General features: G+C 41.9%; 1 protein-coding gene across 1 annotated transcript in view; it reads left to right on the top strand.

Moving 5' to 3' along the window:
* Positions 1–19,875, top strand: part of XDH (xanthine dehydrogenase) — a 49,619-nt gene extending 29,744 nt beyond the window's left edge. Inside the window, 20 exon segments of the mRNA XM_036381419.1 lie at positions 788–911; positions 1,301–1,420; positions 2,975–3,071; positions 4,076–4,200; positions 4,890–5,023; positions 6,444–6,531; positions 7,151–7,237; positions 9,051–9,242; positions 9,731–9,876; positions 10,464–10,545; positions 11,116–11,211; positions 11,924–11,989; positions 11,991–12,053; positions 13,062–13,136; positions 13,958–14,010; positions 15,100–15,214; positions 15,805–15,870; positions 17,426–17,614; positions 18,076–18,243; positions 18,959–19,875. Coding sequence (XP_036237312.1) covers positions 788–911; positions 1,301–1,420; positions 2,975–3,071; positions 4,076–4,200; positions 4,890–5,023; positions 6,444–6,531; positions 7,151–7,237; positions 9,051–9,242; positions 9,731–9,876; positions 10,464–10,545; positions 11,116–11,211; positions 11,924–11,989; positions 11,991–12,053; positions 13,062–13,136; positions 13,958–14,010; positions 15,100–15,214; positions 15,805–15,870; positions 17,426–17,614; positions 18,076–18,243; positions 18,959–19,009 — 2,137 coding nt within the window. The 3' untranslated portion in view covers positions 19,010–19,875.
* Positions 19,876–20,588: the final 713 nt, after the last annotated feature.

Below are 20,588 nucleotides of genomic sequence, written 5' to 3'. Positions count from 1 at the left end.
AAAATTGCAGTAATTTACAATAGGCAATAAATCATTCAGGCAGCAAAATCCAAGCCACAGCACTTTTATTCACAGCTGTTTCTCTGTGAAACCAATGTACAGAATATTGCAAAAGGATCCTGAAAGTCTTTTGTAATATATTTTTACGAAGTTCCCCATGTAAAAATTAAATTATATTGCCCTTTTTAAGTTATTTTGTCACTGAGTTTTAAATCTATATATGATTGAAGCAGACAAGCATTTTGGTTAGATACTTCTTTTGCTGATTACCAAAAAAAGCCTTTCATGAAGGTTTTTGTCTTTTTGAGCATCACTTCTTTTGCATCCTCTTAAAAACCCTGAAGCTTCCTTATGATTGATCCTCAACAATTTCTCCCTGACTCACCCATGGCAAATGATACATGTCAGCACTAAAATTATCCATATTCTTGCCTTCATGGCAAGAGTCATGGCAGCTAGTGGAGGCACAGCACCACTAACACCAACTTGTTATCAAAGAATCTTTAGTACGTGTGGCAACTGGATCAAGTTCAGATATGTCTTAGGGAAAAGATGTATGACATAGTCCAAAAAACAAGGGTGCTGATCAGTCTCACAGTCAGGATTAACATTTTCAAATAGATCCCAAATTATTTTAGTCTCATATGTTATGCTGTCACAGTCTTACATGATATTCATGTGGCATAGCCAAACTTGAGGAAATCAGGCCTGAATTTGTATTGGAATCTCATAATTGCTTACACAAAGAAAAAATGAGAAATAACACTATCTCTCCTTCTTTCCTTAGTTCTGTAGATGCATCTGAAGCTCAGAGTGTTCCTGGGTTTGTGTGTTTTGTCTCTGCCAAGGATGTTCCTGGCAGTAATGTCACTGGCATCGCTAATGACGAGACTGTCTTTGCTAAGGATGTGGTATGTAGCTAAAACCAGCCCTTTTCAACTATGCTGCTCAGGATAGAACATTTCTCATACTGTCCACTCAAGTCCTCTACCTTATACAGAGTTAATTCTACCTGCACTGGGGTCAATAGAAATCTTAGTGCCAAGTGCAATAAGGCCCAAGTCCCTTTGCCCAGTGCCCCTCTCCTCTGATATCTCCACAGTTCTTCTCTAGGCTGCAGCCCCCTGGGACAGGCTCACTCACTCCAAATTTGCTTGTGATTATTTTCCTGGGTGCTGATTTTTAATAGACTGGTCTGAACAAACTGTATGAAAGGATAGATAAAAGAGAATTATCATGAGTCTCTTTTCACTGCAAACACACACCTCAAGTGATGGTGGGTCCCCAATCTTGCCTGTAGGTCACCTGTGTGGGCCATATCATTGGTGCAGTCCTGGCAGACACACAGGAGCATTCCAGGAGAGCAGCCAAAGCTGTGAAGATTAAGTATGAAGAACTTGAACCTATTGTCACAATTCAGGTAAGATGGCTCAGTTCTGCATCTGCAGTTGGCTTGGGACCCTCTGCTGTCCAGTTCTGTTCTCACAGAAACTGTGGTTACTGAGCCTCACATTTGGTTTGTGTTTGTGGGTGCAACAGGACACTGATAGAAGGAATAATTTGTGTATTTAAATATAAAGAAGGTATATCTTTGGTGCCCTGCTGATTTAGAGTGTATTAACTTTTTCTGTGCTATTTAAAGCTGAAACAAATAAATCAAGTTTGGAGAGATAATATTGTGCTCAACAGAAAATTGTTTAAATAAACAAGGTTACTGTGAGTTACATTCTTACCCACAGAAGCTTGATTTCAATATTCTCTGGTCTGACCCTGCTGGCTTCATTGATATCCATTCCCTCTTCATTCTCTCATTTATAGCAAGCAATAATAAGGTGTGAAAATGTCTTTTCTAGCTTTGTCACTGCACTGCTTCTCTGAGATTTCTGCAGACCACTTGTTAGTTTCTAAGCTAATTAAATTAACTTTTGGGAGTTCACTCCCTGCTGTGAACTGTATGGCCACAGTCTTTAAGTGGCTTTTCTCAAAGCTGAGGAATTAATATCAACAAAGCATGATCATTTCATGCTCTTTTAACTAGAAAATTTGTTGACAAGGTCTCCTTATGAGACAGTAAAAGCAAATGACAATACCTACACAGCATTCATTTCTAGAAATGAGAAAGCAAAATGTATGAAGCCATTTTTAGTGGCAAAATTAGAAACACAGGATTCTAATGAAATGCTTTTAATAGTCAGTATTTCATACCATGTATTTTGTAATAAATTTTATGTGAAATTGTATTCATGTAAATAGAGTCTGTGCACTGTCTCGTGCAGACATCGGTACTGTCATCCGAGGACAGAGATTTTGGGTTGTTTGGGTGATTTGTGGATTAAAAAACAATGTGTGAGACCTTTGCCTTTTCTGAGGCTTCTAGTTGTTCATTCACCCAGGGAACATGAGAGTGGAGCCAAAAAACGTGCTGCTGTTTTTTTTGGTGTTTGTTACTTGATATTTGGTGGGGGTTGTTTTCATGATGGAAAGCTTCAGTTTTGGCAAAAGAAAAATGCCTTTGTTAAACTTCCCTTATATACTTCCCTCTATATTAGCTCAGAAGTGAGCTACTTCTGCACTTCTTATCTGAGAGGTTTCATTTTCTCTTTCTCTTTTTATTTCTCTTTTTTTTTTTAATTTTTTCCGCCCTTTCTCTCACCCTACGGGCTACAGACAGGAGTTAATATAAGTTGTAAGTTATAGCTCTGGTGGTTACAGGCCTTGAGGTTCTGGGTCCACAATGTAAAACAAGTTACAAGGACTACCTTAAGATTGTCCAATTATGGTGGTGTTGGTTGTGAAATTGTTTTGTTGCCAAAAGTTATTTTCTATTGCTTTTAGGCAAGTCCTTGGCTACTACCATAGAAAGTGTCTGATAAGTTCTTGTGCTTTTTATCTTGGATATTTCTTCTTCAGTTAGAGGAAGGTTTGATTTCATTCCACTTAGACAAAAATGTCACTGTGTCTTTCTGTTTCCTAGGAAGCGATTGAGAAAAAATCTTTCTTTAAGGATATAAAGAGGATTAATAAGGGAGATGTGAAGAAAGGATTTGAAGAATCTGATCACATTTTGGAGGGTGAGAATAAGCATTAATAATTCTTTTAAAATAGTATAGTTTGTGACAAAAGAAGTCAGCCTCCTTTTTTTTCCCCTATGACATTAGAGTAAGGCTTGCAGGACTAAATTAATTTCGTATAAAGTTTCAGACTGATATACACAATTTTTTTGTTTCAAACAGACCTGGATGCTGCCAGCTGTGCCCCCAGAAAACACACTTTTTTCAATGAAAGCACACATTTTCCTTGAGCAAATATTCTACAGACTGGTTTTTTTCTTTTCTGAAATTTTTCCCTGTCCAGACATAGTCTGGTCTAAATCTTATAGACAGCCAATTTCCTTTAATCTGATGTATGGCTGTATCTTAGGCAAAGGGGCCACAATGAAGAGATCAGGGCCATGGCTGAGAAAGGAGGTTGTTTCTGGCATTTAATTGTGAGTAGCATGAGTGGAAATTGTACCCTCAGCACTGCCAGGTAAAATGCCCTGGGAAAGAGCCTCGTGCAGTGATAGAGAACTGATTCCCAGTTAAATCATCTTGAGGCATTTCGGGTTTCTATCTTTGTTCTCCTGTTTCAAAGTCTGTAACCTTGCGTTTTATCTACTCAGCTAGACTACACCTGATTTATTTTTATTCTTATCTCAGTGGTGTTATTGAGGCAGTCTTGAAAGGCACCAAGTGCTGCATCTCCAGAGATGCTGGATCAATGGCATGGTGTACAGACTTTTATTTTTGAAATGCCAGCCACTTGTGTTTTATAATTAAGTTTTATAGAAAGTGGAAAGGAAGCATGTATTGAAATTTTATTGTGTTTTGTTGTTTTGTTCTTATTTTTTGTTGTTTTTTAAACATTGAACCTGAAGTGTCAATTTTAGAGCTAGAGATATCCAGTGCTGGGCAGAGCAAAGGGTTATCATTTAACACATGTACAGCAGGCAGTAGATTGAAGACAACATGTGATGGGTGACATCTTATAACACCAGGGATGCCCTTTCTGTGGGGCATTCATTTCAATTTTCTAGGAGAGATGTACCTTGGTGGTCAGGAGCATTTCTACCTGGAAACTCACTGTACTTTGGCTGTGCCAAAGGGAGAAGATGGTGAGATGGAACTCTTTGTGTCAACACAAAACCCAATGAAGACACAGGTACTTCTCATTAACCTAGTGCCTAAAAGGCATTTGTTTCCCAGTTTCAGACTAGATATATGGTTGTTTTATAGTTGCTCTTATTTTATTGTTCCATTAAAAACCACATAGGTTTAGAGTTGAGTATGGGATCTAAAGCCTTTATCCATCCTCGCTGGAGCCCTGAATCTCCTTCCAGGTGACAGGGATATTTCTGTTGGCAACACATCTTTGTTAGGAGGGATTATATGCTTAGCCCTTTCTGGGGAGGGTCCCAGCTGCTCAGGAGACACAATGCTTGAATTACACATCAGAAGGAGAGGTGGTGAAACCACTGGCTGTGCACCAGCTCTCCCATTCCATGAGATTGGCTACTGGCACCATGGGGTGTCCTTGTTCTGTTTACTGGCTCACCAAGAGTGTCCAAAGGTCTCTCAATGCAGTGAGGGTGGTATGGATGTCAAAGCCTGTGCTAAATGAGACCTGTGTCTGGGTTACCTCATCTTGTGCCAGTCTTTTCCTGAATCTGACCCTGTGTGCTGCTGCTGTGCCTTTTCCCCTCAGAGATCAAATGCTGGGCTTATTGGCTCCAGTTCCATCAAATCCAATATTTGCACTGTTGAAATGGTTTCAGGAAGGCAATGTGTTGGCATTTAGTTCCTAACACCAGCTGAGCTCCCTACATGTCCTGCTGTTTTGTTTTTCTTTAGGAGTTTGCTGCTAATGCACTGGGAGTGCCTTCAAATCGGGTTGTGGTTCGAGTGAAAAGAATGGGAGGAGGATTTGGAGGAAAAGAGACTAGGAGTACTATTTTGACATCTGTAGTGGCTGTTGCAGCCTTCAAGTAAGTTTAGGTGTGGGGGAAGAGGGATTTTTTTCCTTCAGACTGTCCCAGGCTGCCTCTTTCTGGGGCACCATTTCTGCTGGAGCACTTTTCAATACTCTCCATGTCTTCTTACTGTACAATTTATAGCAAGCTTGGGATTTCCAAAAGGAGGTGTCAAATGGGTTCCTAGCTGGTAGGAGGGATTGAACCTGCCCAGAGGGGTTAAGTTTATGTAGGAATGGCAGCTTTTAATAGGAAAAGGGGAAAAACCTCCTTATTCTTTACTCTCTGAAAACTCTTGGATCTCAAATTATTTGCCTTTCCCCCTCACTTCACCTCAAACCATTTCAAAATCCAGCACCAGCCATAGGTTTTTTTGTTTAATAGAGGTATGAGAATCTCTTCTTTGTTCAAAACTCTACTACACCAGTCTTGCATCATTATATGTCTGCTCTACTGCAAACTCCCTCTTGGGATTTTTCCCTAGGAATGGTGGCAGGCCTTGGAACCCACACTTTTCAAAACCCTAAAATCTCAGGGATTTAACCTAGGTTGCAACCATTTGTAAAGAGTAGATTGGAAGTGTGCTCCTGGTTTCTGGAGTTTTGCTGGAGTTTTTCTGTGGGCTCATGTTTGAGTGTGCAGGTTTTGGGTGGACATGGCCTCTGAGGTGACATTTCTGCCCTGCCCTTCCCAGTTCTGCCCTTGCTGGCAGAGCTGCAGGGATCCTGCAACACAGCAGCAGTTTGATACAATACCTTTGGATGAGGACAGGACACGCTGTTTGTAAATTGACTTTATTTTTTTCTGTTCTGAGCAAACAATCTGCTTTCTCTAATTTATCAGTAATACATTTGCATCCTTTTCTTCTCTTTATCTCTGCCAGCCAAACCACTGTTTGACATCCTGGAGGCCACAAAACAACATATATGACATTTACTAGGTACTGGTACAACCTGAAGACAGGCACTTGGAAGGCAAAACTGTTAGAAAATTAGGAATCACTCCTACTCTCTCCTTTGTCTTCCTCCTTGATAATAAATAAGCAAATAAAAACAAGGTCAAATTGAAGGCTAGTTAGTACCTTGCATTATTACATAATTCCTGTGGCATTGTCTTTTTAAAGGCAAAAGAGTGCCTTGAGAAATAGTCTGGAAAACAGTGATTGCTCAGTTATTAGCATCTATCTCTAAAAGAGATTATCCTTTTTTTTTAATACAAGAGTCTTTGCAAGAGTTTTCACAAACAAGTCCCACCTTTGGAGGTGTTTATTTTTTTTACTCAGTCTTGCCATTTTCTGAAGCGTAAGATATATGAACCAAGCAATTTACCCTTAACTGTCCACTGCCACCCTGGAATGACAAAGAGAAGAGCCTTGTTCTGCAGGAGCTGCATTGTGCATTTCAGGCTTTGCCTAAAAACCTGTGTTCTTTCCCAGAACTGGCCGTGCAGTGCGCTGCATGCTGGATCGAGATGAGGACATGCTGATCAGTGGTGGGAGGCACCCCTTCCTGGGCAGGTACAAGGTATGCACACACATGAGCAGAGCCCCTGTGCTCTCAGTGCTGTCCCTGAGACATCAGAGAGCAGTAAGATATTGTGAAAAAATGCTGCTGTGGTTGGTTCACTGCTGATCTCCCCCGCTGCAGATGGGCCAGGTCAGATGGGCTGTAGCATTTTTCTGTTCAAGTGCTGCAGAAGTTATTTCAACTTGGATGGTTCCCTTCTTGTGACCTCAGCATAAATAACTCTGCCTTCCTTGCAACCAAGACTTTGACCCTGCTGACAATTACATTTCTTTTAGAGGTTTGCCCATTCCTGTAAAGCATCCTTTACACAGCAACGTCCTTGGTTAGCTTCCCCTTGCTTCAATCCCCCTCCAACTGCTGCTGGTTTTGAAAGCAAAAGCCTTTTGAAGAAACTGTGGCTGTGGTAAGCAGCCAGCACTTAATTTAGAAGAGTTCTCTGGAGCAAGATTGACACATGCATGAACCCTTTAGTGGGGCTCTCCCTCAGCCTGCCCTGTGCTGCACTGGGGACACTCAGCCCTCTCTGCCTGTGTGAGGTCCATTCAGTTTTTGGGGGCAAGCACAAACCAGAACATTTTGTTGAAAACTGATTACCGAGGAGACACTCTCTTGACAGGTTGGCTTCATGAAGAATGGGAAAGTCAAGAGTCTGGAGGTGTCATACTACAGCAATGGGGGCAACTCTGTAGACCTCTCTCATGGTGTAAGTAAAATTTTCTGGTGGCTAATTAAACAGAAGGTGTGTTTCTGCGCAACCTTCTGCTCTGCCTTCAGAGAGCTGTTGCCTACAGCATTGCTTGCACATGCAGCTCTTTGACATGACTGAAAACAGATTTTGAAGGGCTTTTGGAGCTTCTACAAATGCTGTGACCTGTCTTGGCATGTACCACATGATTCTTATGGATGCTGTAATAACTCATATTGAGCAAAGGGGTCAAGAACGTTTGCTTTGCATTACAGAGGGCTGTGATGGAAAAGTTATTGCACAATGCAAGATGGCTGATAGATCCCCAGCTCTGGGGAAAGATGGTTCCTTGGAGAAAGAAGCATCCCAGTCAATAGGTTGATCAGGGCAAGCTTGTAAAGGACTGGCTAAAGCCAACACTGTGTTCACAAGCAGTAAGGACAAAAAATGGGCCCGAGTTCTGAGTTTGTCTCCAAGAAGTTTTGCACTGATGAGTAAAAAACTCTCCTTTTCTGTCATATGAGTGACCAACTCAATAGCCTAGTGTCACACAGGTTTATTCTAGCTCACTTCCTCCAGTCCACCAAGTCTTTGATAATTTTCTGCAAAAACTGATCCTTTTCAATAGAAAGAACTGCAGGAGCTCTCCGCCAGAACCACATTTGATGGTGGCCATGTGGCTGGTGCTGGGCAGAGCAGAATGACAGGCAAGTGTCTGCATAAGCTGAGGGCCTGGTTGAGAGCACATCTGTGTAATTGCCTTTTTGACTGTGTCTGAATCAGGAGACTGGAAAGTGCTCCATGTAGAGATAAGGTTTGGTTGTGTGTAATGTCCTCTCTGTGCTGCTGCTGGAAGGGAAGTCTGGAAACACAAGCCAGAAAAAAGTTCTGGCCCTTTCCAAATGTAGACAATAAGCGGACAAAGATCTCAAATCTTGCAGTTCAGTAGTTACTGAAAATGTTTATTTCAGATGTTTGCCCTTCCTGCCATAGCCCAGTGCTGAGTCACTTTTCCAGTTTAAGATTACTCAAAATGTGAGAAGTGAAAAGAAAACTGTTTCTTCCTGACAGACAATGGCATTTACTAACAGTTTGACTGAGCATGAGCCCAGGGCCAAAAAAGGATTTTCAAGCTCAATCTGTCCCAGAGCCATAGGAGTCAACAGGGAAGTGTGCTTATTGTCCTGTTGTTCAGGAGTGTGGCATTCACATTCTCTGAACAGAGAGACATAATTCTCTTTCTTGGGACTTGTTTCCCGGAGAAGCACAGAGAGAAGAAAACAGTTCTTATCTCTACTTGCTGCTCCTGTTGTTTTTGCACATGTGGAATGTGTTAGGAAGGTTGTTTACCTGAAGTGATTTGTCAATTGGATTCTGCTGAGGATTGTTTTGTTTCCTTGGCCAATTGGCTCAAAGCTGTGTCCTGGCTGTCTCAGACAGTCATGGGTTTTTCTTTAGTATTCTTTAGTATATTTGTATAGTATAGTATCTCTTTAGTATAGTTATAATATAGTATTCATGTAATATAGTATATTTTAATAAAGCATTGTTCAGCCTTCTGAATCAATGGAGTCAGATGCCAATCATTCCCAGTCACTGGGGTCATCCTGCATTCCATACAGGAGGACACCACTTGACATTCCATTGCACCTGGGAGGCAGTTCTGGCTGCACCTCAGTGCTCATCCAGCTGTGTTGGCTGCAGCACTGCAGGGCGCTAGAGAAAGTGCTGATTGTTGTAAATTAGCTTCAGAGCTTCTGGTCTGGTTTTGGCACTGGTGAGAATCCAATTTATGTAAAATGTGTCCACCTCCATTCCTTTTCTTCACCAGGTAATGGACAGAGCCCTACTACACTTGGATAACTCCTACAACATCCCCAATGTCAGCAGCGTGGGCATCGTTTGCAAAACCAACTTGCCTTCCAACACAGCTTTCCGTGGCTTTGGAGGGCCCCAGGGAATGATGATTGCTGAGTGCTGGATGAGTGACGTGGCTCGGAAGTGTGGCCTGCCACCTGAGGAGGTACAGACACATGGACACCTTCCAGGGGGGTGCTGCCTTTGAACAAGCTCTGAGAATTGCATCAGCCACACAAGATTTTTAAGCATAAGTAATTTTTCTTCAGTTTTGCTGAGCTCCCAGCAGGATCTCAAACTTGTGTGACAAATACATTCTAGCATGGATTATCTTCTGTGTAATTAAATTCTTGGTAGCCTCAACTTTGTAACATCTGGTTAAAGGATAGATATTAAAAAGAAGAAAGTCCAAAGGAACCAGGTACCTTAATCTTACTGACAATGTGCTTTAAGTCCCAGTCTCTGAAAATTTCCAGCCTTAATGTCTTAGTTCATGTTTTCCCATAAATAGATATATGTTTGTTAATGGCTTTGCTCCTTGGCTCTTTGTAGAAAGAGCAAAGAAGTAAAATCAGGACCAACACACTTTAGATCTCATCCCTCCTTGTCTGAAGCATTAAACTTGGTCTATCCTTTCTGTGTCTTTTTGGGAAGGTGAGGAAACTCAATCTGTACCACGAAGGAGACACTACTCATTTTAACCAAAAGCTGGAGGGATTTACTCTACGAAGATGCTGGGATGAATGTTTGTCCAGCTCTGGCTATCATGCCAGGAAGAAACTGATTGAAGAATTTAACAAGTAGGTGCCCTGGAGCTGTCTTGTCACTGGGTGCACCCATTGCCTACTAACTTCTGAAGTTCTCTTAGCAACTCGAGTGTTGGGAAGTTACACCTCATATTTACAGACTGTCTTCTAAATATTTCTCCTTTTGAAATCCCTTTATGCTCACTGTCAGAGGAAAAGTCTATCAGTGAGCTGGTAGCATAAATAGGGCCAGAATCAGACCCAGCATGATGTGATTTTGTAAGTGAACTGTAGCAAAGAAGAGGGGGTCTGTTAAGGCCAGCTAGGATTTTCACATGACTATCAAGGCAATCTTCTTATACTTTCCTCTGCCTCATAGACTTTTTTAGTTGGCTTGTATATATAACTGAACAGTTAATAGTATGGACAACTGTTTCTATAATGCATGCAGAAAGCATCTTCAATTGCAATTTCTTCTTGTTGGAACACACAAAGAAAGCCTTTAATACAAATTGGTGATGAACTCAGTCTTTATCACAGTCAGGTGTTTAATTTCCATTTAATGCACAGTCAGAGGGAAGCACAGTATTGATTTAGGATAAATAGCTCATGGATGTATGAATAATGTTCTTTCCTTGCAGGCAGAACCGCTGGAAAAAGAGAGGGATGAGCATCATTCCTACCAAATTTGGCATCAGTTTCACTGTCCCATTTCTGAACCAGGTCTGTAAATGTCATTTGCTCTGTCACTAGAGAAGCTGGATTTATGCTGCCTCCCCCAGGCCTTCCTCCATTTGTACCAAACTGGAGCTTCTTGAAGAAGTAGTGAATTAGTTAAGAAAGAGCACACATTTTTCAAGCCAAAATGAGCACCACACCAGTTTCCAGTTTATACTGTCCAAAAGACACCACAATATAGCTGCATTTCCATGGTATCGTGTTGGGTCGATATTTCTGCCTTTCTCAATAGCAGAAATATTGCTCCTGTGTTGGAGCTGATTTGATGGACTGTCAGTGGTGTTGGAAAGTTGAGATGAAGGGTGCATCTGTGTTCCACAGGGGCAGGATTGGATTACTTCACCTGCTTTCTGAGCTGAAAATACTGACTGGGGTTTGTTATGTCACTGGAGCATCTAGTGAGTGGGTGAGACTAAAGCAAAGTCACCTCAAGTGTAAACAAGTGGCTTTAGTTGCACCAAAGGACAACCTTAGTCTAGTTCTGAATGAATTCTCTCTGTAGCCTGCTAAGTGCTCCACTAGTTAATTTATGATGATTAATGTTCCCTGTTGTAGGCTGGAGCCCTGCTCCATGTGTATACAGATGGCTCTGTGTTACTTACACATGGTGGGACTGAGATGGGTCAAGGACTTCACACCAAAATGATTCAGGTAATAATGAGTTTGGGCTTAACTGAATAAGATGTTTTTTCAGGACAATTACACCCTCCCTACAGCATTGCCTCAGGCACCTTGACATTTCCTCCATGTGCATGCAGAGAGTAACAAATCAGGACTGATTCCTCTTCATTGTTTGAGCAGCAGTGCTAGATTTCCAGAGTATTATCACAATTGAGTATTAGAATTAGATTCTTCATCATCTTAAATCTCATTATGTAAATAATGCAGGTCATGCTTACAGTTTAACTACTCTGGCAATTTCAGTTCACCTCATAAAGATACAGTTTCTATCCATTTCATATAAAAAGTAGTTGTATTGAAAATATATCTGCACATGCTAGTGCTTTTGTAGTTAAAAAAACTTAAGGGAGCAAAATTCCTTTGGCTGGAAAATGACAGGAAAATCTCATAGGGCTTTTGATATTCGGATTTTTTTAACTGCTGAGGGAAGAATTTGGTCTCATAATAGTGAAGTGAATGTCTGTCATTGTGTGTGCTCACACACATTCAGTCTGTGAAATTCAAATATAACAATGTCCTGGCCAGATCTCAGTCACTGGAACAACTCAGTCTGCAGGAAAAATGGAGTTTATGGTGGGAGAGGGTAAAGGTTGCAGTGTTGATGCCGGCAGTGTGAGCAACGACTGACAATGCTCATGGCTAAGAAGTGCTGCTTACCAATTTGTTCACCTTTGCTTCACAGGTTGCTAGCAGGGCCCTGGGAGTCCCTACCTCCAAGATTTACATCAGTGAGACCAGCACAAACACCGGTCCCAAACACCTCCCCGACAGCCGCTTCCGTCAGCGCCGACATCAATGGAATGGCCGTCTATGTACGGCAGCTGAGTTAGCTAAAGCACTGGGTTACGAGGGAGGGCTCCAGGGCGTGAAAAGCTGCCCTGTATTTATCTCTTGTTGCTTAAGGAAGCCATCAAAAGGCAATTCCAGTGTAAGGATGTCTCATATCTCTACCTGGTATAGCAGTGGCATTAGATTGTGAATTCCTGTATTTTTTTCAAGTTATTTGAAACTCTCCTTCAGTCCTTTGGTAGCTCTAAAAATAGAGTGTTTGGGATTGCTCAGAATGAGCAGAACAAAGTATCCATTTAAATACCCAGCTTCAAAGTAATTAATTCAGCCTTATCTATAACAAATGTATTTTGCTGCATGTGTTAATAGCAAATGGTTTGAGAGCTGTTCTCCACCAGCTCTAAGTGTTGATCAGCTCAGAGCAAATGTCCTGCTGTAGCAATGGCATGGTCATGGCTGTCTGCCATGGTGGAGTTACCAATGCATATATATTTGCTGGGTATGTGATTTTTCCATTTTAAAAGAAGAATTTAGTACTGGTCATTCTCAATTTAAAAGACAAGGGGGAGTGAATCCTGTAAAGTAAAATAATCAGGCTGTTTTTATTCTCTGCACAGCTTATCTGAGTAGGTTATATTTTGGGAAGAAATTTTTTGTTCTTTCAGTGTTAAAGGATCATCTTGTAAGCTATGCTGAGTTGCCCTGTACAGATAGGGTACAGATAAAGTTAATGTATAAATGAGCAGACCTCTTATATTTTGTGTCATGGTCCAGAAAGTTCTGTGCTGAATTTGGGATTCCTTTCTGCTATCAGCACAGCCAATCTCCTTTAAAATCCTTTTCAGGCAACATTTCTTCCTATGTTGCAAGACATCCATTAGTAAACTTTGTTCCTTTTTATGATTTGCCAAAGTCCTAAAGGCAATATTGATTTAAATACAAGGTTCTTTAAAACTCTTAGAGGGCTCTTAATACCATAAGCTGGCAATTCAAATCTTAAAGTATTTCTTCTCACTCTTCTTCTTTTCTAGAATGCATGTCAGACTATCCTAAAAAGACTCGAGCCAATCAAACAGTCTAATCCCAAAGGCTCCTGGGAAGACTGGGTAAGCTGTTTGTGTCTGTCATGAGACAAGTGGACATTACCAGAGATTGTTTTAATTGGCAAACCACGTGTGCGGGTGTGTCCTCCAGGCCTTCTGCACCTTGCTAGCATAGATTTGAACAAAGACAGTGAAACACAAACCTGGCACAGATTTCCAAGTAATTAAAACTTACAAGAGGTCATCCCCAAGACAACAGTTATTACCTTAATCCTGAGATTTCTCCAGATTTTGGGGCCTGCCTATGACAAACTTCATCAGACAAAAGTCTCAAGTGGTTATGTTTATCTTTGTAGTCAGGCTACAGTCTTGGACAGGAAAGGACCTTTCCTTTTCCCAAGGAAACCTGATTTTTAATGAAGGGATTCTGTAGCATAGACAGCTCTTGTTGAGCTGCCATTCAGCCCCTGTAGTGCTCCTTGTCTGCAATATCTCTGTCCCCTCAATGAGAAGAGATGGATGGTCTGTAAGGCTCTGCTCTTCATTCGAGGAGTTTTGACTTTGGGATTTGCAAGTCAAGATGACCTGTCAATTTAACCTTTGTCCCTGAGGCTAAAAGTCTAACCTGTAGCTGAGAGACAAACAAACAAAAGCAGCTCTCATCCTCTGCCAACGATTCGAGTTCTGCCCTTGGTAGCTGCTGATGGGGCTGTTTGGGGAAGCAGCTGCAATCATGATTTGGCAGTGCTGGAGTTGGGTAGTGTGACAGCTGTCTGTCACTGGACATTTGCTGCTTGAGGCCTCCTGGAAATGTTTTTGTGCAGTTATTTTGAACGAGCTGGTTGTACATGTCACTGTTTTCAAACTCTTGTTCACGTTGCTAGATTAAAACCGCCTATGAGAGCTGTGTCAGCCTGTCAGCCACGGGGTTTTATAGGTGAGTGAAAATTCACACTGCAGAGGCACTGACTCAAGTGCATGGATTGCATCCAGGGAAATTCTGGGAAGATTTACAGCCCCCAGCCCCCTGTAACTGTTCTAAATTAAAGCTGCATTACCTTTCCTACCTACAAGTGATAAGCTGAGGTTAACAGCCTCTTGGCTGGGGAGAATTGATTCCTGATGGAGCACAGCTCTGAGGGCAAGTAAATCTGGAGTAGATCTGACTTCATTCCAGCTGACCTTGGGCTGAAGAGGCATAAATGAAATCAGAGCTTTGCCTGGGGCTCTGCTCTGTGTCAGCCCTGTGGCCTAGTTTTGCACTAGAACTGCCATGCAGGATAAGAAAGGAGAAGGGTTGTCCTTGAGGAAAATCCTGTTTCTTGTGACAGGAGCAGATACCAGTGTTTCCAGCAGTGTTCTCCCACTTCAGACTCTTGCTGGGCCCTGTGTAGTTCTGAAATGAGGCACTTCTCTTAGTCAGCTTTACTGCTGGAGGAAAGCAGAGATCCATCATCTTTAAGGCTGAGCGGTTGACATTAATAAATAAGCATAGTGTTGAGAAGAACCTATTTAGGGCTAAAATACACTATGTGTTAGTTTCTTTTGCATCCCTGTATTTTTTCTCTTAACCAAGTGACTTGTCAGCATTTTAATAAACTAGTTTTCAGATAAAGTATAAGTAGTCAAATTTGGCATTAACTGTGCTTAAAATCAGTTCTAAGCTTAACAGAGGCTCTGCTTCAGCTTAACTCTGTTCTGAAGTTTAATGACCTTAAAGAAACATTCAACTGCACTCTAAAAGCAAATGATTTTCCACTGGATTGGTAGATAATAGTCATCACAAACCCTGAGATTTATGGGCAAATAAAGATGGCTAAAACAGTTTAATAGTTTCAATCAGGTTTTAGAATACAGAGTAGATTGAGCAGATTTCTCTTTATAGTTGTTTACACTTTTAATTTCTGCATGGACTTGACAGAAGGAATGAAACAAAAGTGAATAAGGATTTTGATAAGTAGCAATGTAATTGTATTTGGGTTTTTTTCATGAAATTAAATGTGGTTTTGTTTCTCTTTGTATCAAGAATTCCTGAAGTTGGCTACAACTTTGAAAAGAACGAAGGGAAACCATTCTCCTACTTCAGCTACGGAGTTGCCTGCTCTGAGGTTGAGATAGATTGCCTGACAGGGGACCACAAGGTGAGGGTTCAGCAGTGAAACAGAACAAATACTGGGTGTCAGCCCATTCCTGGCTCTGTCATTGATCTGGTGTGACCTTCAGGAAATTTCTTAACTCCTCTGTTCCACAGTGCAGCAATCCGAAAAGTGTAATAAAACAATAATTATCTACCCTGTGGGGATTTGGGGCTTAATGAATGATTGCAAAAGTTATTGGATTTGCTTGAGTAAGAGATAGCAGCACTGTGCTGGCACAAAAGTACAGAAACATCCTGGAATTGAGTTAATCATTAAAAATAACACTGACGACTTCTGGAAAGAAAGAAAGAAAAAAAATGAAATCAGGATCTGAACTAGTTGGTTATGCTGAGCTACAGGCCACTGATACCAGCATCTTGGAATTAATGTTAACTGGGTCCACTGGACCTCTGGGGAAAACTCCAGTGAGTTCCTTTCAATTACTTTTGAGGTGAACTCAGATTAAAAATCAGTATAAGTTCAGCTGAGATATGATTATGTGGGATAGTATTGGGATACTCTTCCTCACATGAGACCATGGTGGACCAGTTCCAGGGATCTGTGCTGATTTACCCTTTATTCCTGTTTTTTAGAACATTCGCACAGACATTGTTATGGATGTTGGTACCAGTCTGAACCCAGCCATAGATATAGGACAGGTAAGTGAAAAGTATTGCGGTTTCCATCATGTTAAGGCAATCACACTGCTCTCAGGCTTTGCTGTTCATTATCCCTCTCCAGGATGGGCCTTTGCAAGCACACCCTTTTTAACTTGGCACAGAATTACATAGGGAAATATTCTGTTAGGGTTTGGGGATTTTTGCCTTGGATAATAAGACTACAGGATATTGTTCATTTACCACCCCACTGATGTTTTTTTCAGGCTAAATCCCACACCTGATATTTATATTCCTATCTGTCAATATTAAATTTATTTAATTTAGTGAAAATTCTCCTGACTAAAGAGTTAGGGTGGCAGATTCTGTCCTCCAGCTGCTGCTGTGTAGAATTCTCAATAGGAAGTTGAACCAGTCACTTATCTTGCAAAGTCCTTGGGCAGGCACAAGATTACTTCAAAATTTTGTGCAGTAATAACCACACTATCTCTTAGCAGATAAAGGTAATAAAACAGGGTTGTTTGACAGACCAAGAGATGAATTGTTAGATGTGTACTTATCTAGCCATCTTAGCTCGCTGGCTAACTCTAGATGTTGATATGGTCTAACTCCAATGAAACTGCTGCAGGATTTGGGATGACAGGAGAGCATAAATTGCAAAGCTCTGCTACAGCTAAAATGAAATTTCCTTGAAAGTGACATTTTTTCTGAAAGAGATTTTTTTTTGGAAGTGTCCAAGAGGAGAGAGGGATTTTGTGTCTTTGCAGCCTGTTGCTTTAGGTTTGGGAGTTGAGAGATGGGCTAAATGGAGCCTGTCAAAGGGGTCTTCAATTCCTGTGTCCTTTCACAAATTGCTGCAGAGGATCTGGGGGGCACAGGAGAGAAAGGATGTGCCATGAGTGCAGGAATACAAGTACACAGAGATGGGTCAATGGATGCTTGTGACTGCTCTGGCTGGCAGATACCTCAGTGGGCACAGAGAGCAGAGCTGTTTTATGCAGTGTTGTTCAAGCACATCCTCTTCTCATAATCTTTTGTCTCCTAAAATTTACAGTAGAAAAAATATGCAAAGTTTTTTAGTACTTAAATGGATATGGGAGTGTTTTGCGGGTGTCTGTGCTGCTGACCTGATAATACACTGCACTTAGGAAAGCATTTATACTGAAATAGAAAGCATTAAATAGTTTGTCTTTAGATGTTTCATCTTCAGTCCTTTTAGTCTACTTGTCCTTTGATATATCAGCAAATTCTACGCATTCAATGTTCACCTGCCTGGGAAGAAATCAATATTTTATCATTGATTTTATTTTTTTTTTTCTGTTGCTTCATCAGAAAATTCCTGTCCTGTGTTTACAGAAAATCTGTGTATTTGTAAATTGCTTCACCTGCCAGGGAAATGCAGCCACATTTATGTGGGAACACAGGAATTGTGCAAAGATTGTACCCAGCAGAAGGGACAAGGGTTTTAGAGATAAAAAGTGGGATCTGAGTCAGGTGGGAAGGGTTGAAAGCCCTGGTGGATGTCATCACTGTTTGTCCTTGTGCAGGGAAGAACAACAACAACAGAGCCTGTAACCTTGTTTGGATGTGTTTGTAGATAGAAGGAGCCTTTGTCCAGGGCATTGGGCTCTTCACCATGGAGGAGCTGCGTTACTCTCCTGAAGGGAACTTGTACACTCGAGGGCCTGGCATGTACAAAATCCCAGCATTTGGAGACATCCCAACAGAATTCAACGTGTCCCTTCTCCGTGACTGCCCCAACAGCAAGGCAGTTTACTCCTCCAAGGTATGCCTGTGGGGTCTGTGGGCATCTTACTGCCCCATAACACTCTGAAGCTGAGTGGGATAAAGTCATGATACTGTGAGTCTAAACAGTTCATCTCATCATGCTGTGGTTACTCTGAGGTCAGGATGTTTTTCTGTTTCTTATCAGAAATGTGTGTACTATCCTTTCTAGTTAGGAAGAACTGAAGTAACCTGCACATTGCTGCCCTGATTGTCCATTAGAGAGAACTGAAGTGGCTTTTCTGTGTGATAAAGCTTGTATTTTCTTCCTGTTTCTTCTTTAAGTGGACTGAGGGTTGACTTAGTTTAGTCTTTCCTCACTGATCACACCTGGCACACTGGAGGCTGTTTTTAGCATCATGTTTCATCACTGAGCACATCTGGTAGACTGAGGCTCCCATCTGGTAGACTGAGGCTCCCATCTGGAATGCAAAGCCTCACTCTTGCTTGTGCTCTGTCTAGGCTGTGGGAGAGCCACCCCTGTTCCTGTCTGCCTCAGTGTTTTATGCCATTAAAGATGCCATCTACTCAGCGAGGAAGGACTCTGGCCTGACAGAGTCATTCAGGCTGGACAGCCCTGCCACCCCAGAGAGGATCCGCAATGCCTGTGTGGACATCTTCACCAAAATGGTAACAGCTCCTGCTCTCCAGTCTGCTCCCTGGCCAGCCTGACCATGGGCAGTGTGCCTGGAAGTCACAGGGCCCAGGGCTGGGATTAGGGCAGCATGGGGAGGCTGTGTCCCTGCTCCAGCAGATGGGTTTTGTTTCATGGGTGTTATCCTTCATTTGACGTGCCATCAGCTGAGAGCCAAATCCCCAGGCCAGCACTGCTAGGGCTCCCACTGCAGGAAGGGCTCTACAGTATCCCTGAAGTTCAGTCCATTCCATTCTCCAAGTGTTGTGTGTGGGACACTGGCTGCTTGTCCTGATGCTCCTGACTGTCATCTCTCAGAGAATCATCACATATGGTGAGGGCCACAGTGTGATTTAGTGGTGTCCCTCAGCAAAGGCAGGGGGAGAAAATTGTTCCTTCAAATACTCCCTTCTTCTGAATGTTTTGGCCACAGGAGTCTCCTTAGAGCTGTGGACTTGCTCTGAAGGAGTGCAGGAGTTATCCCTGTCGTTGGTTTCTCTTGGGCTGCTCTGTCATGGTGTTGTCACAGGGCTCAACTATCAGGCCCCTAACAGGAGTGCCATGAGAGTGACATCTCTGTGTTTGGAAAAACTGGGATAGCAGCTCCTATCTTCACAAAGTCCCCCACCTGAAAAGCAGCACGGCGGGACATGCTGAACGCTGGACAGGATCCTCATTTGTTGCTAATTCAAATATTTTTTGTCTTTGCAGTGCCCTTCTGCTGAGCCAGGGACCTTTAAGCCATGGTGTGTGCGTGTGTAGGAGGAAAGTTTGAGGAGCAAACTCTGCTGAAACTGAGCTTACATCAGAGGAACCACAAGGCAGTAGGACTATAATGGAGAAGAAAAACCAACCTGTGTTCATGTGGCTCACCCACTGATTCATGGAGCTTTCACATTTAATTGTCCAATCATTATTTTCTCTATGAGAGGAAATTGCTGCCAGATTATAGCTGTGATGTAAATTCAAATGAAGACTTAAGTTGAAGATGATGTTATCCAGGTGTAATTGAAAAATCTTACAGATTTCCTATAAAATTGCTGCAAGGATGCTTCTTACCAGCCACTGTGAAATAGCAGAGTGGTTGTTTCTTGTTTTTCCTGCTGTGGGGAAAAGATGTATCACCTTGTGATGCTATGCCAAGGACTGAAATCTGTTGATCCCAGACATAGTCCTCTAGCTGAGATGAGGGAAGGTCTAAGAGGTGCTGAGGACCCTGCTGTGTCCCCTCTGCACACAAAGCCAGCTGTGTCCTAGAGGAAGATGAGCAGGACTTTTGGTGTTGGCTAATGAAGATGGTCTTACCTGTGTAACAAAAGTGTTTCAGAGGAAAAGGCTAAAATGTGACCAACAACTGATTTGCCCCAAGTTCAATGACTGTTGCTTTGCCTGCACCTGGGCTTTAATGAGATTTTAGTTCAAGTGCTACCTTGTCTTCTCTGATTAAAGATAAAAACTAAATATACCAAGAGTACTTCCAGCAAGATGCTGCTTTGTTTGACACAGATTTTTCCCATCCCACACCTCCACTTCTCTCCCCATCCTTTAAATAGGAAAGGACATCAGAGACCTTGGAGTAACAAAGGAACTTGCTCATCGATGCTCCCAAGGTAATTTACACCAGCAAGGGGCACGAGGAGGTTGGGCACGGCTGGGGATTAGCTGGCTCTGGGTGCCCTCTAGGGCCAATCCCTTGCTGTCATGGCCTTGCCTTCTTTTCAGGAGATTTCTTAGTTTTGCTGAATGTAAGAGAATGGATACATTTTGCTATAGGGAGTGCTTGTCTGAAAAATGTGCTGGTTATGTGGTGGCCTGGTGTCATCTGGATTGAATATATTTTTCATGTTGGATTTAGTGCTGGGCATCCCTCCTTGACAGGTTTTGTCACTGTCAGATTCAACGCTGGAGCACCATGTTATCTCTAGATGGTGTCAGCCACATACTGTGCCTGCTTATCATTTGCAAACTTCTATCTGTTTTTCTGGTCTACTGCTTTATGAAAATGTTCTTTTGCTCTTTTTGCATGCCCAGGGCCATCAAAAAAGTATGGTGCAAGAGGATGTAACTCCTTATAGAAAATTTTGCTCACATACAAACTTCTTAAAATTGGCCTTCATCTTAGGACTGGACAATGTATGCTCAGTGTGAAATATTTTTTTAAGCACTCCAGGGTATATTGCTTGGAAAGGTGTAGCTTTATTTCTCAACTCAAAATATTATGGATCTACCATCTAGAAAAAGGGAATTTGTACCTGTGAATTGCAGGAAGTATTTTGTGCCTGTTGGGCTTGTTATGTAATTGTTTTATTAATTGAAATATGATAATTAGAGTTTCTTAAGC

The sequence above is a fragment of the Molothrus ater genome, chromosome 3 (assembly GCF_012460135.2).
Source record: "Molothrus ater isolate BHLD 08-10-18 breed brown headed cowbird chromosome 3, BPBGC_Mater_1.1, whole genome shotgun sequence".
Lineage (NCBI taxonomy): Eukaryota > Metazoa > Chordata > Aves > Passeriformes > Icteridae > Molothrus > Molothrus ater.
Note: the sequence above shows the minus strand (reverse complement) of the source record. Positions and strands in the feature narration are given on the sequence as shown.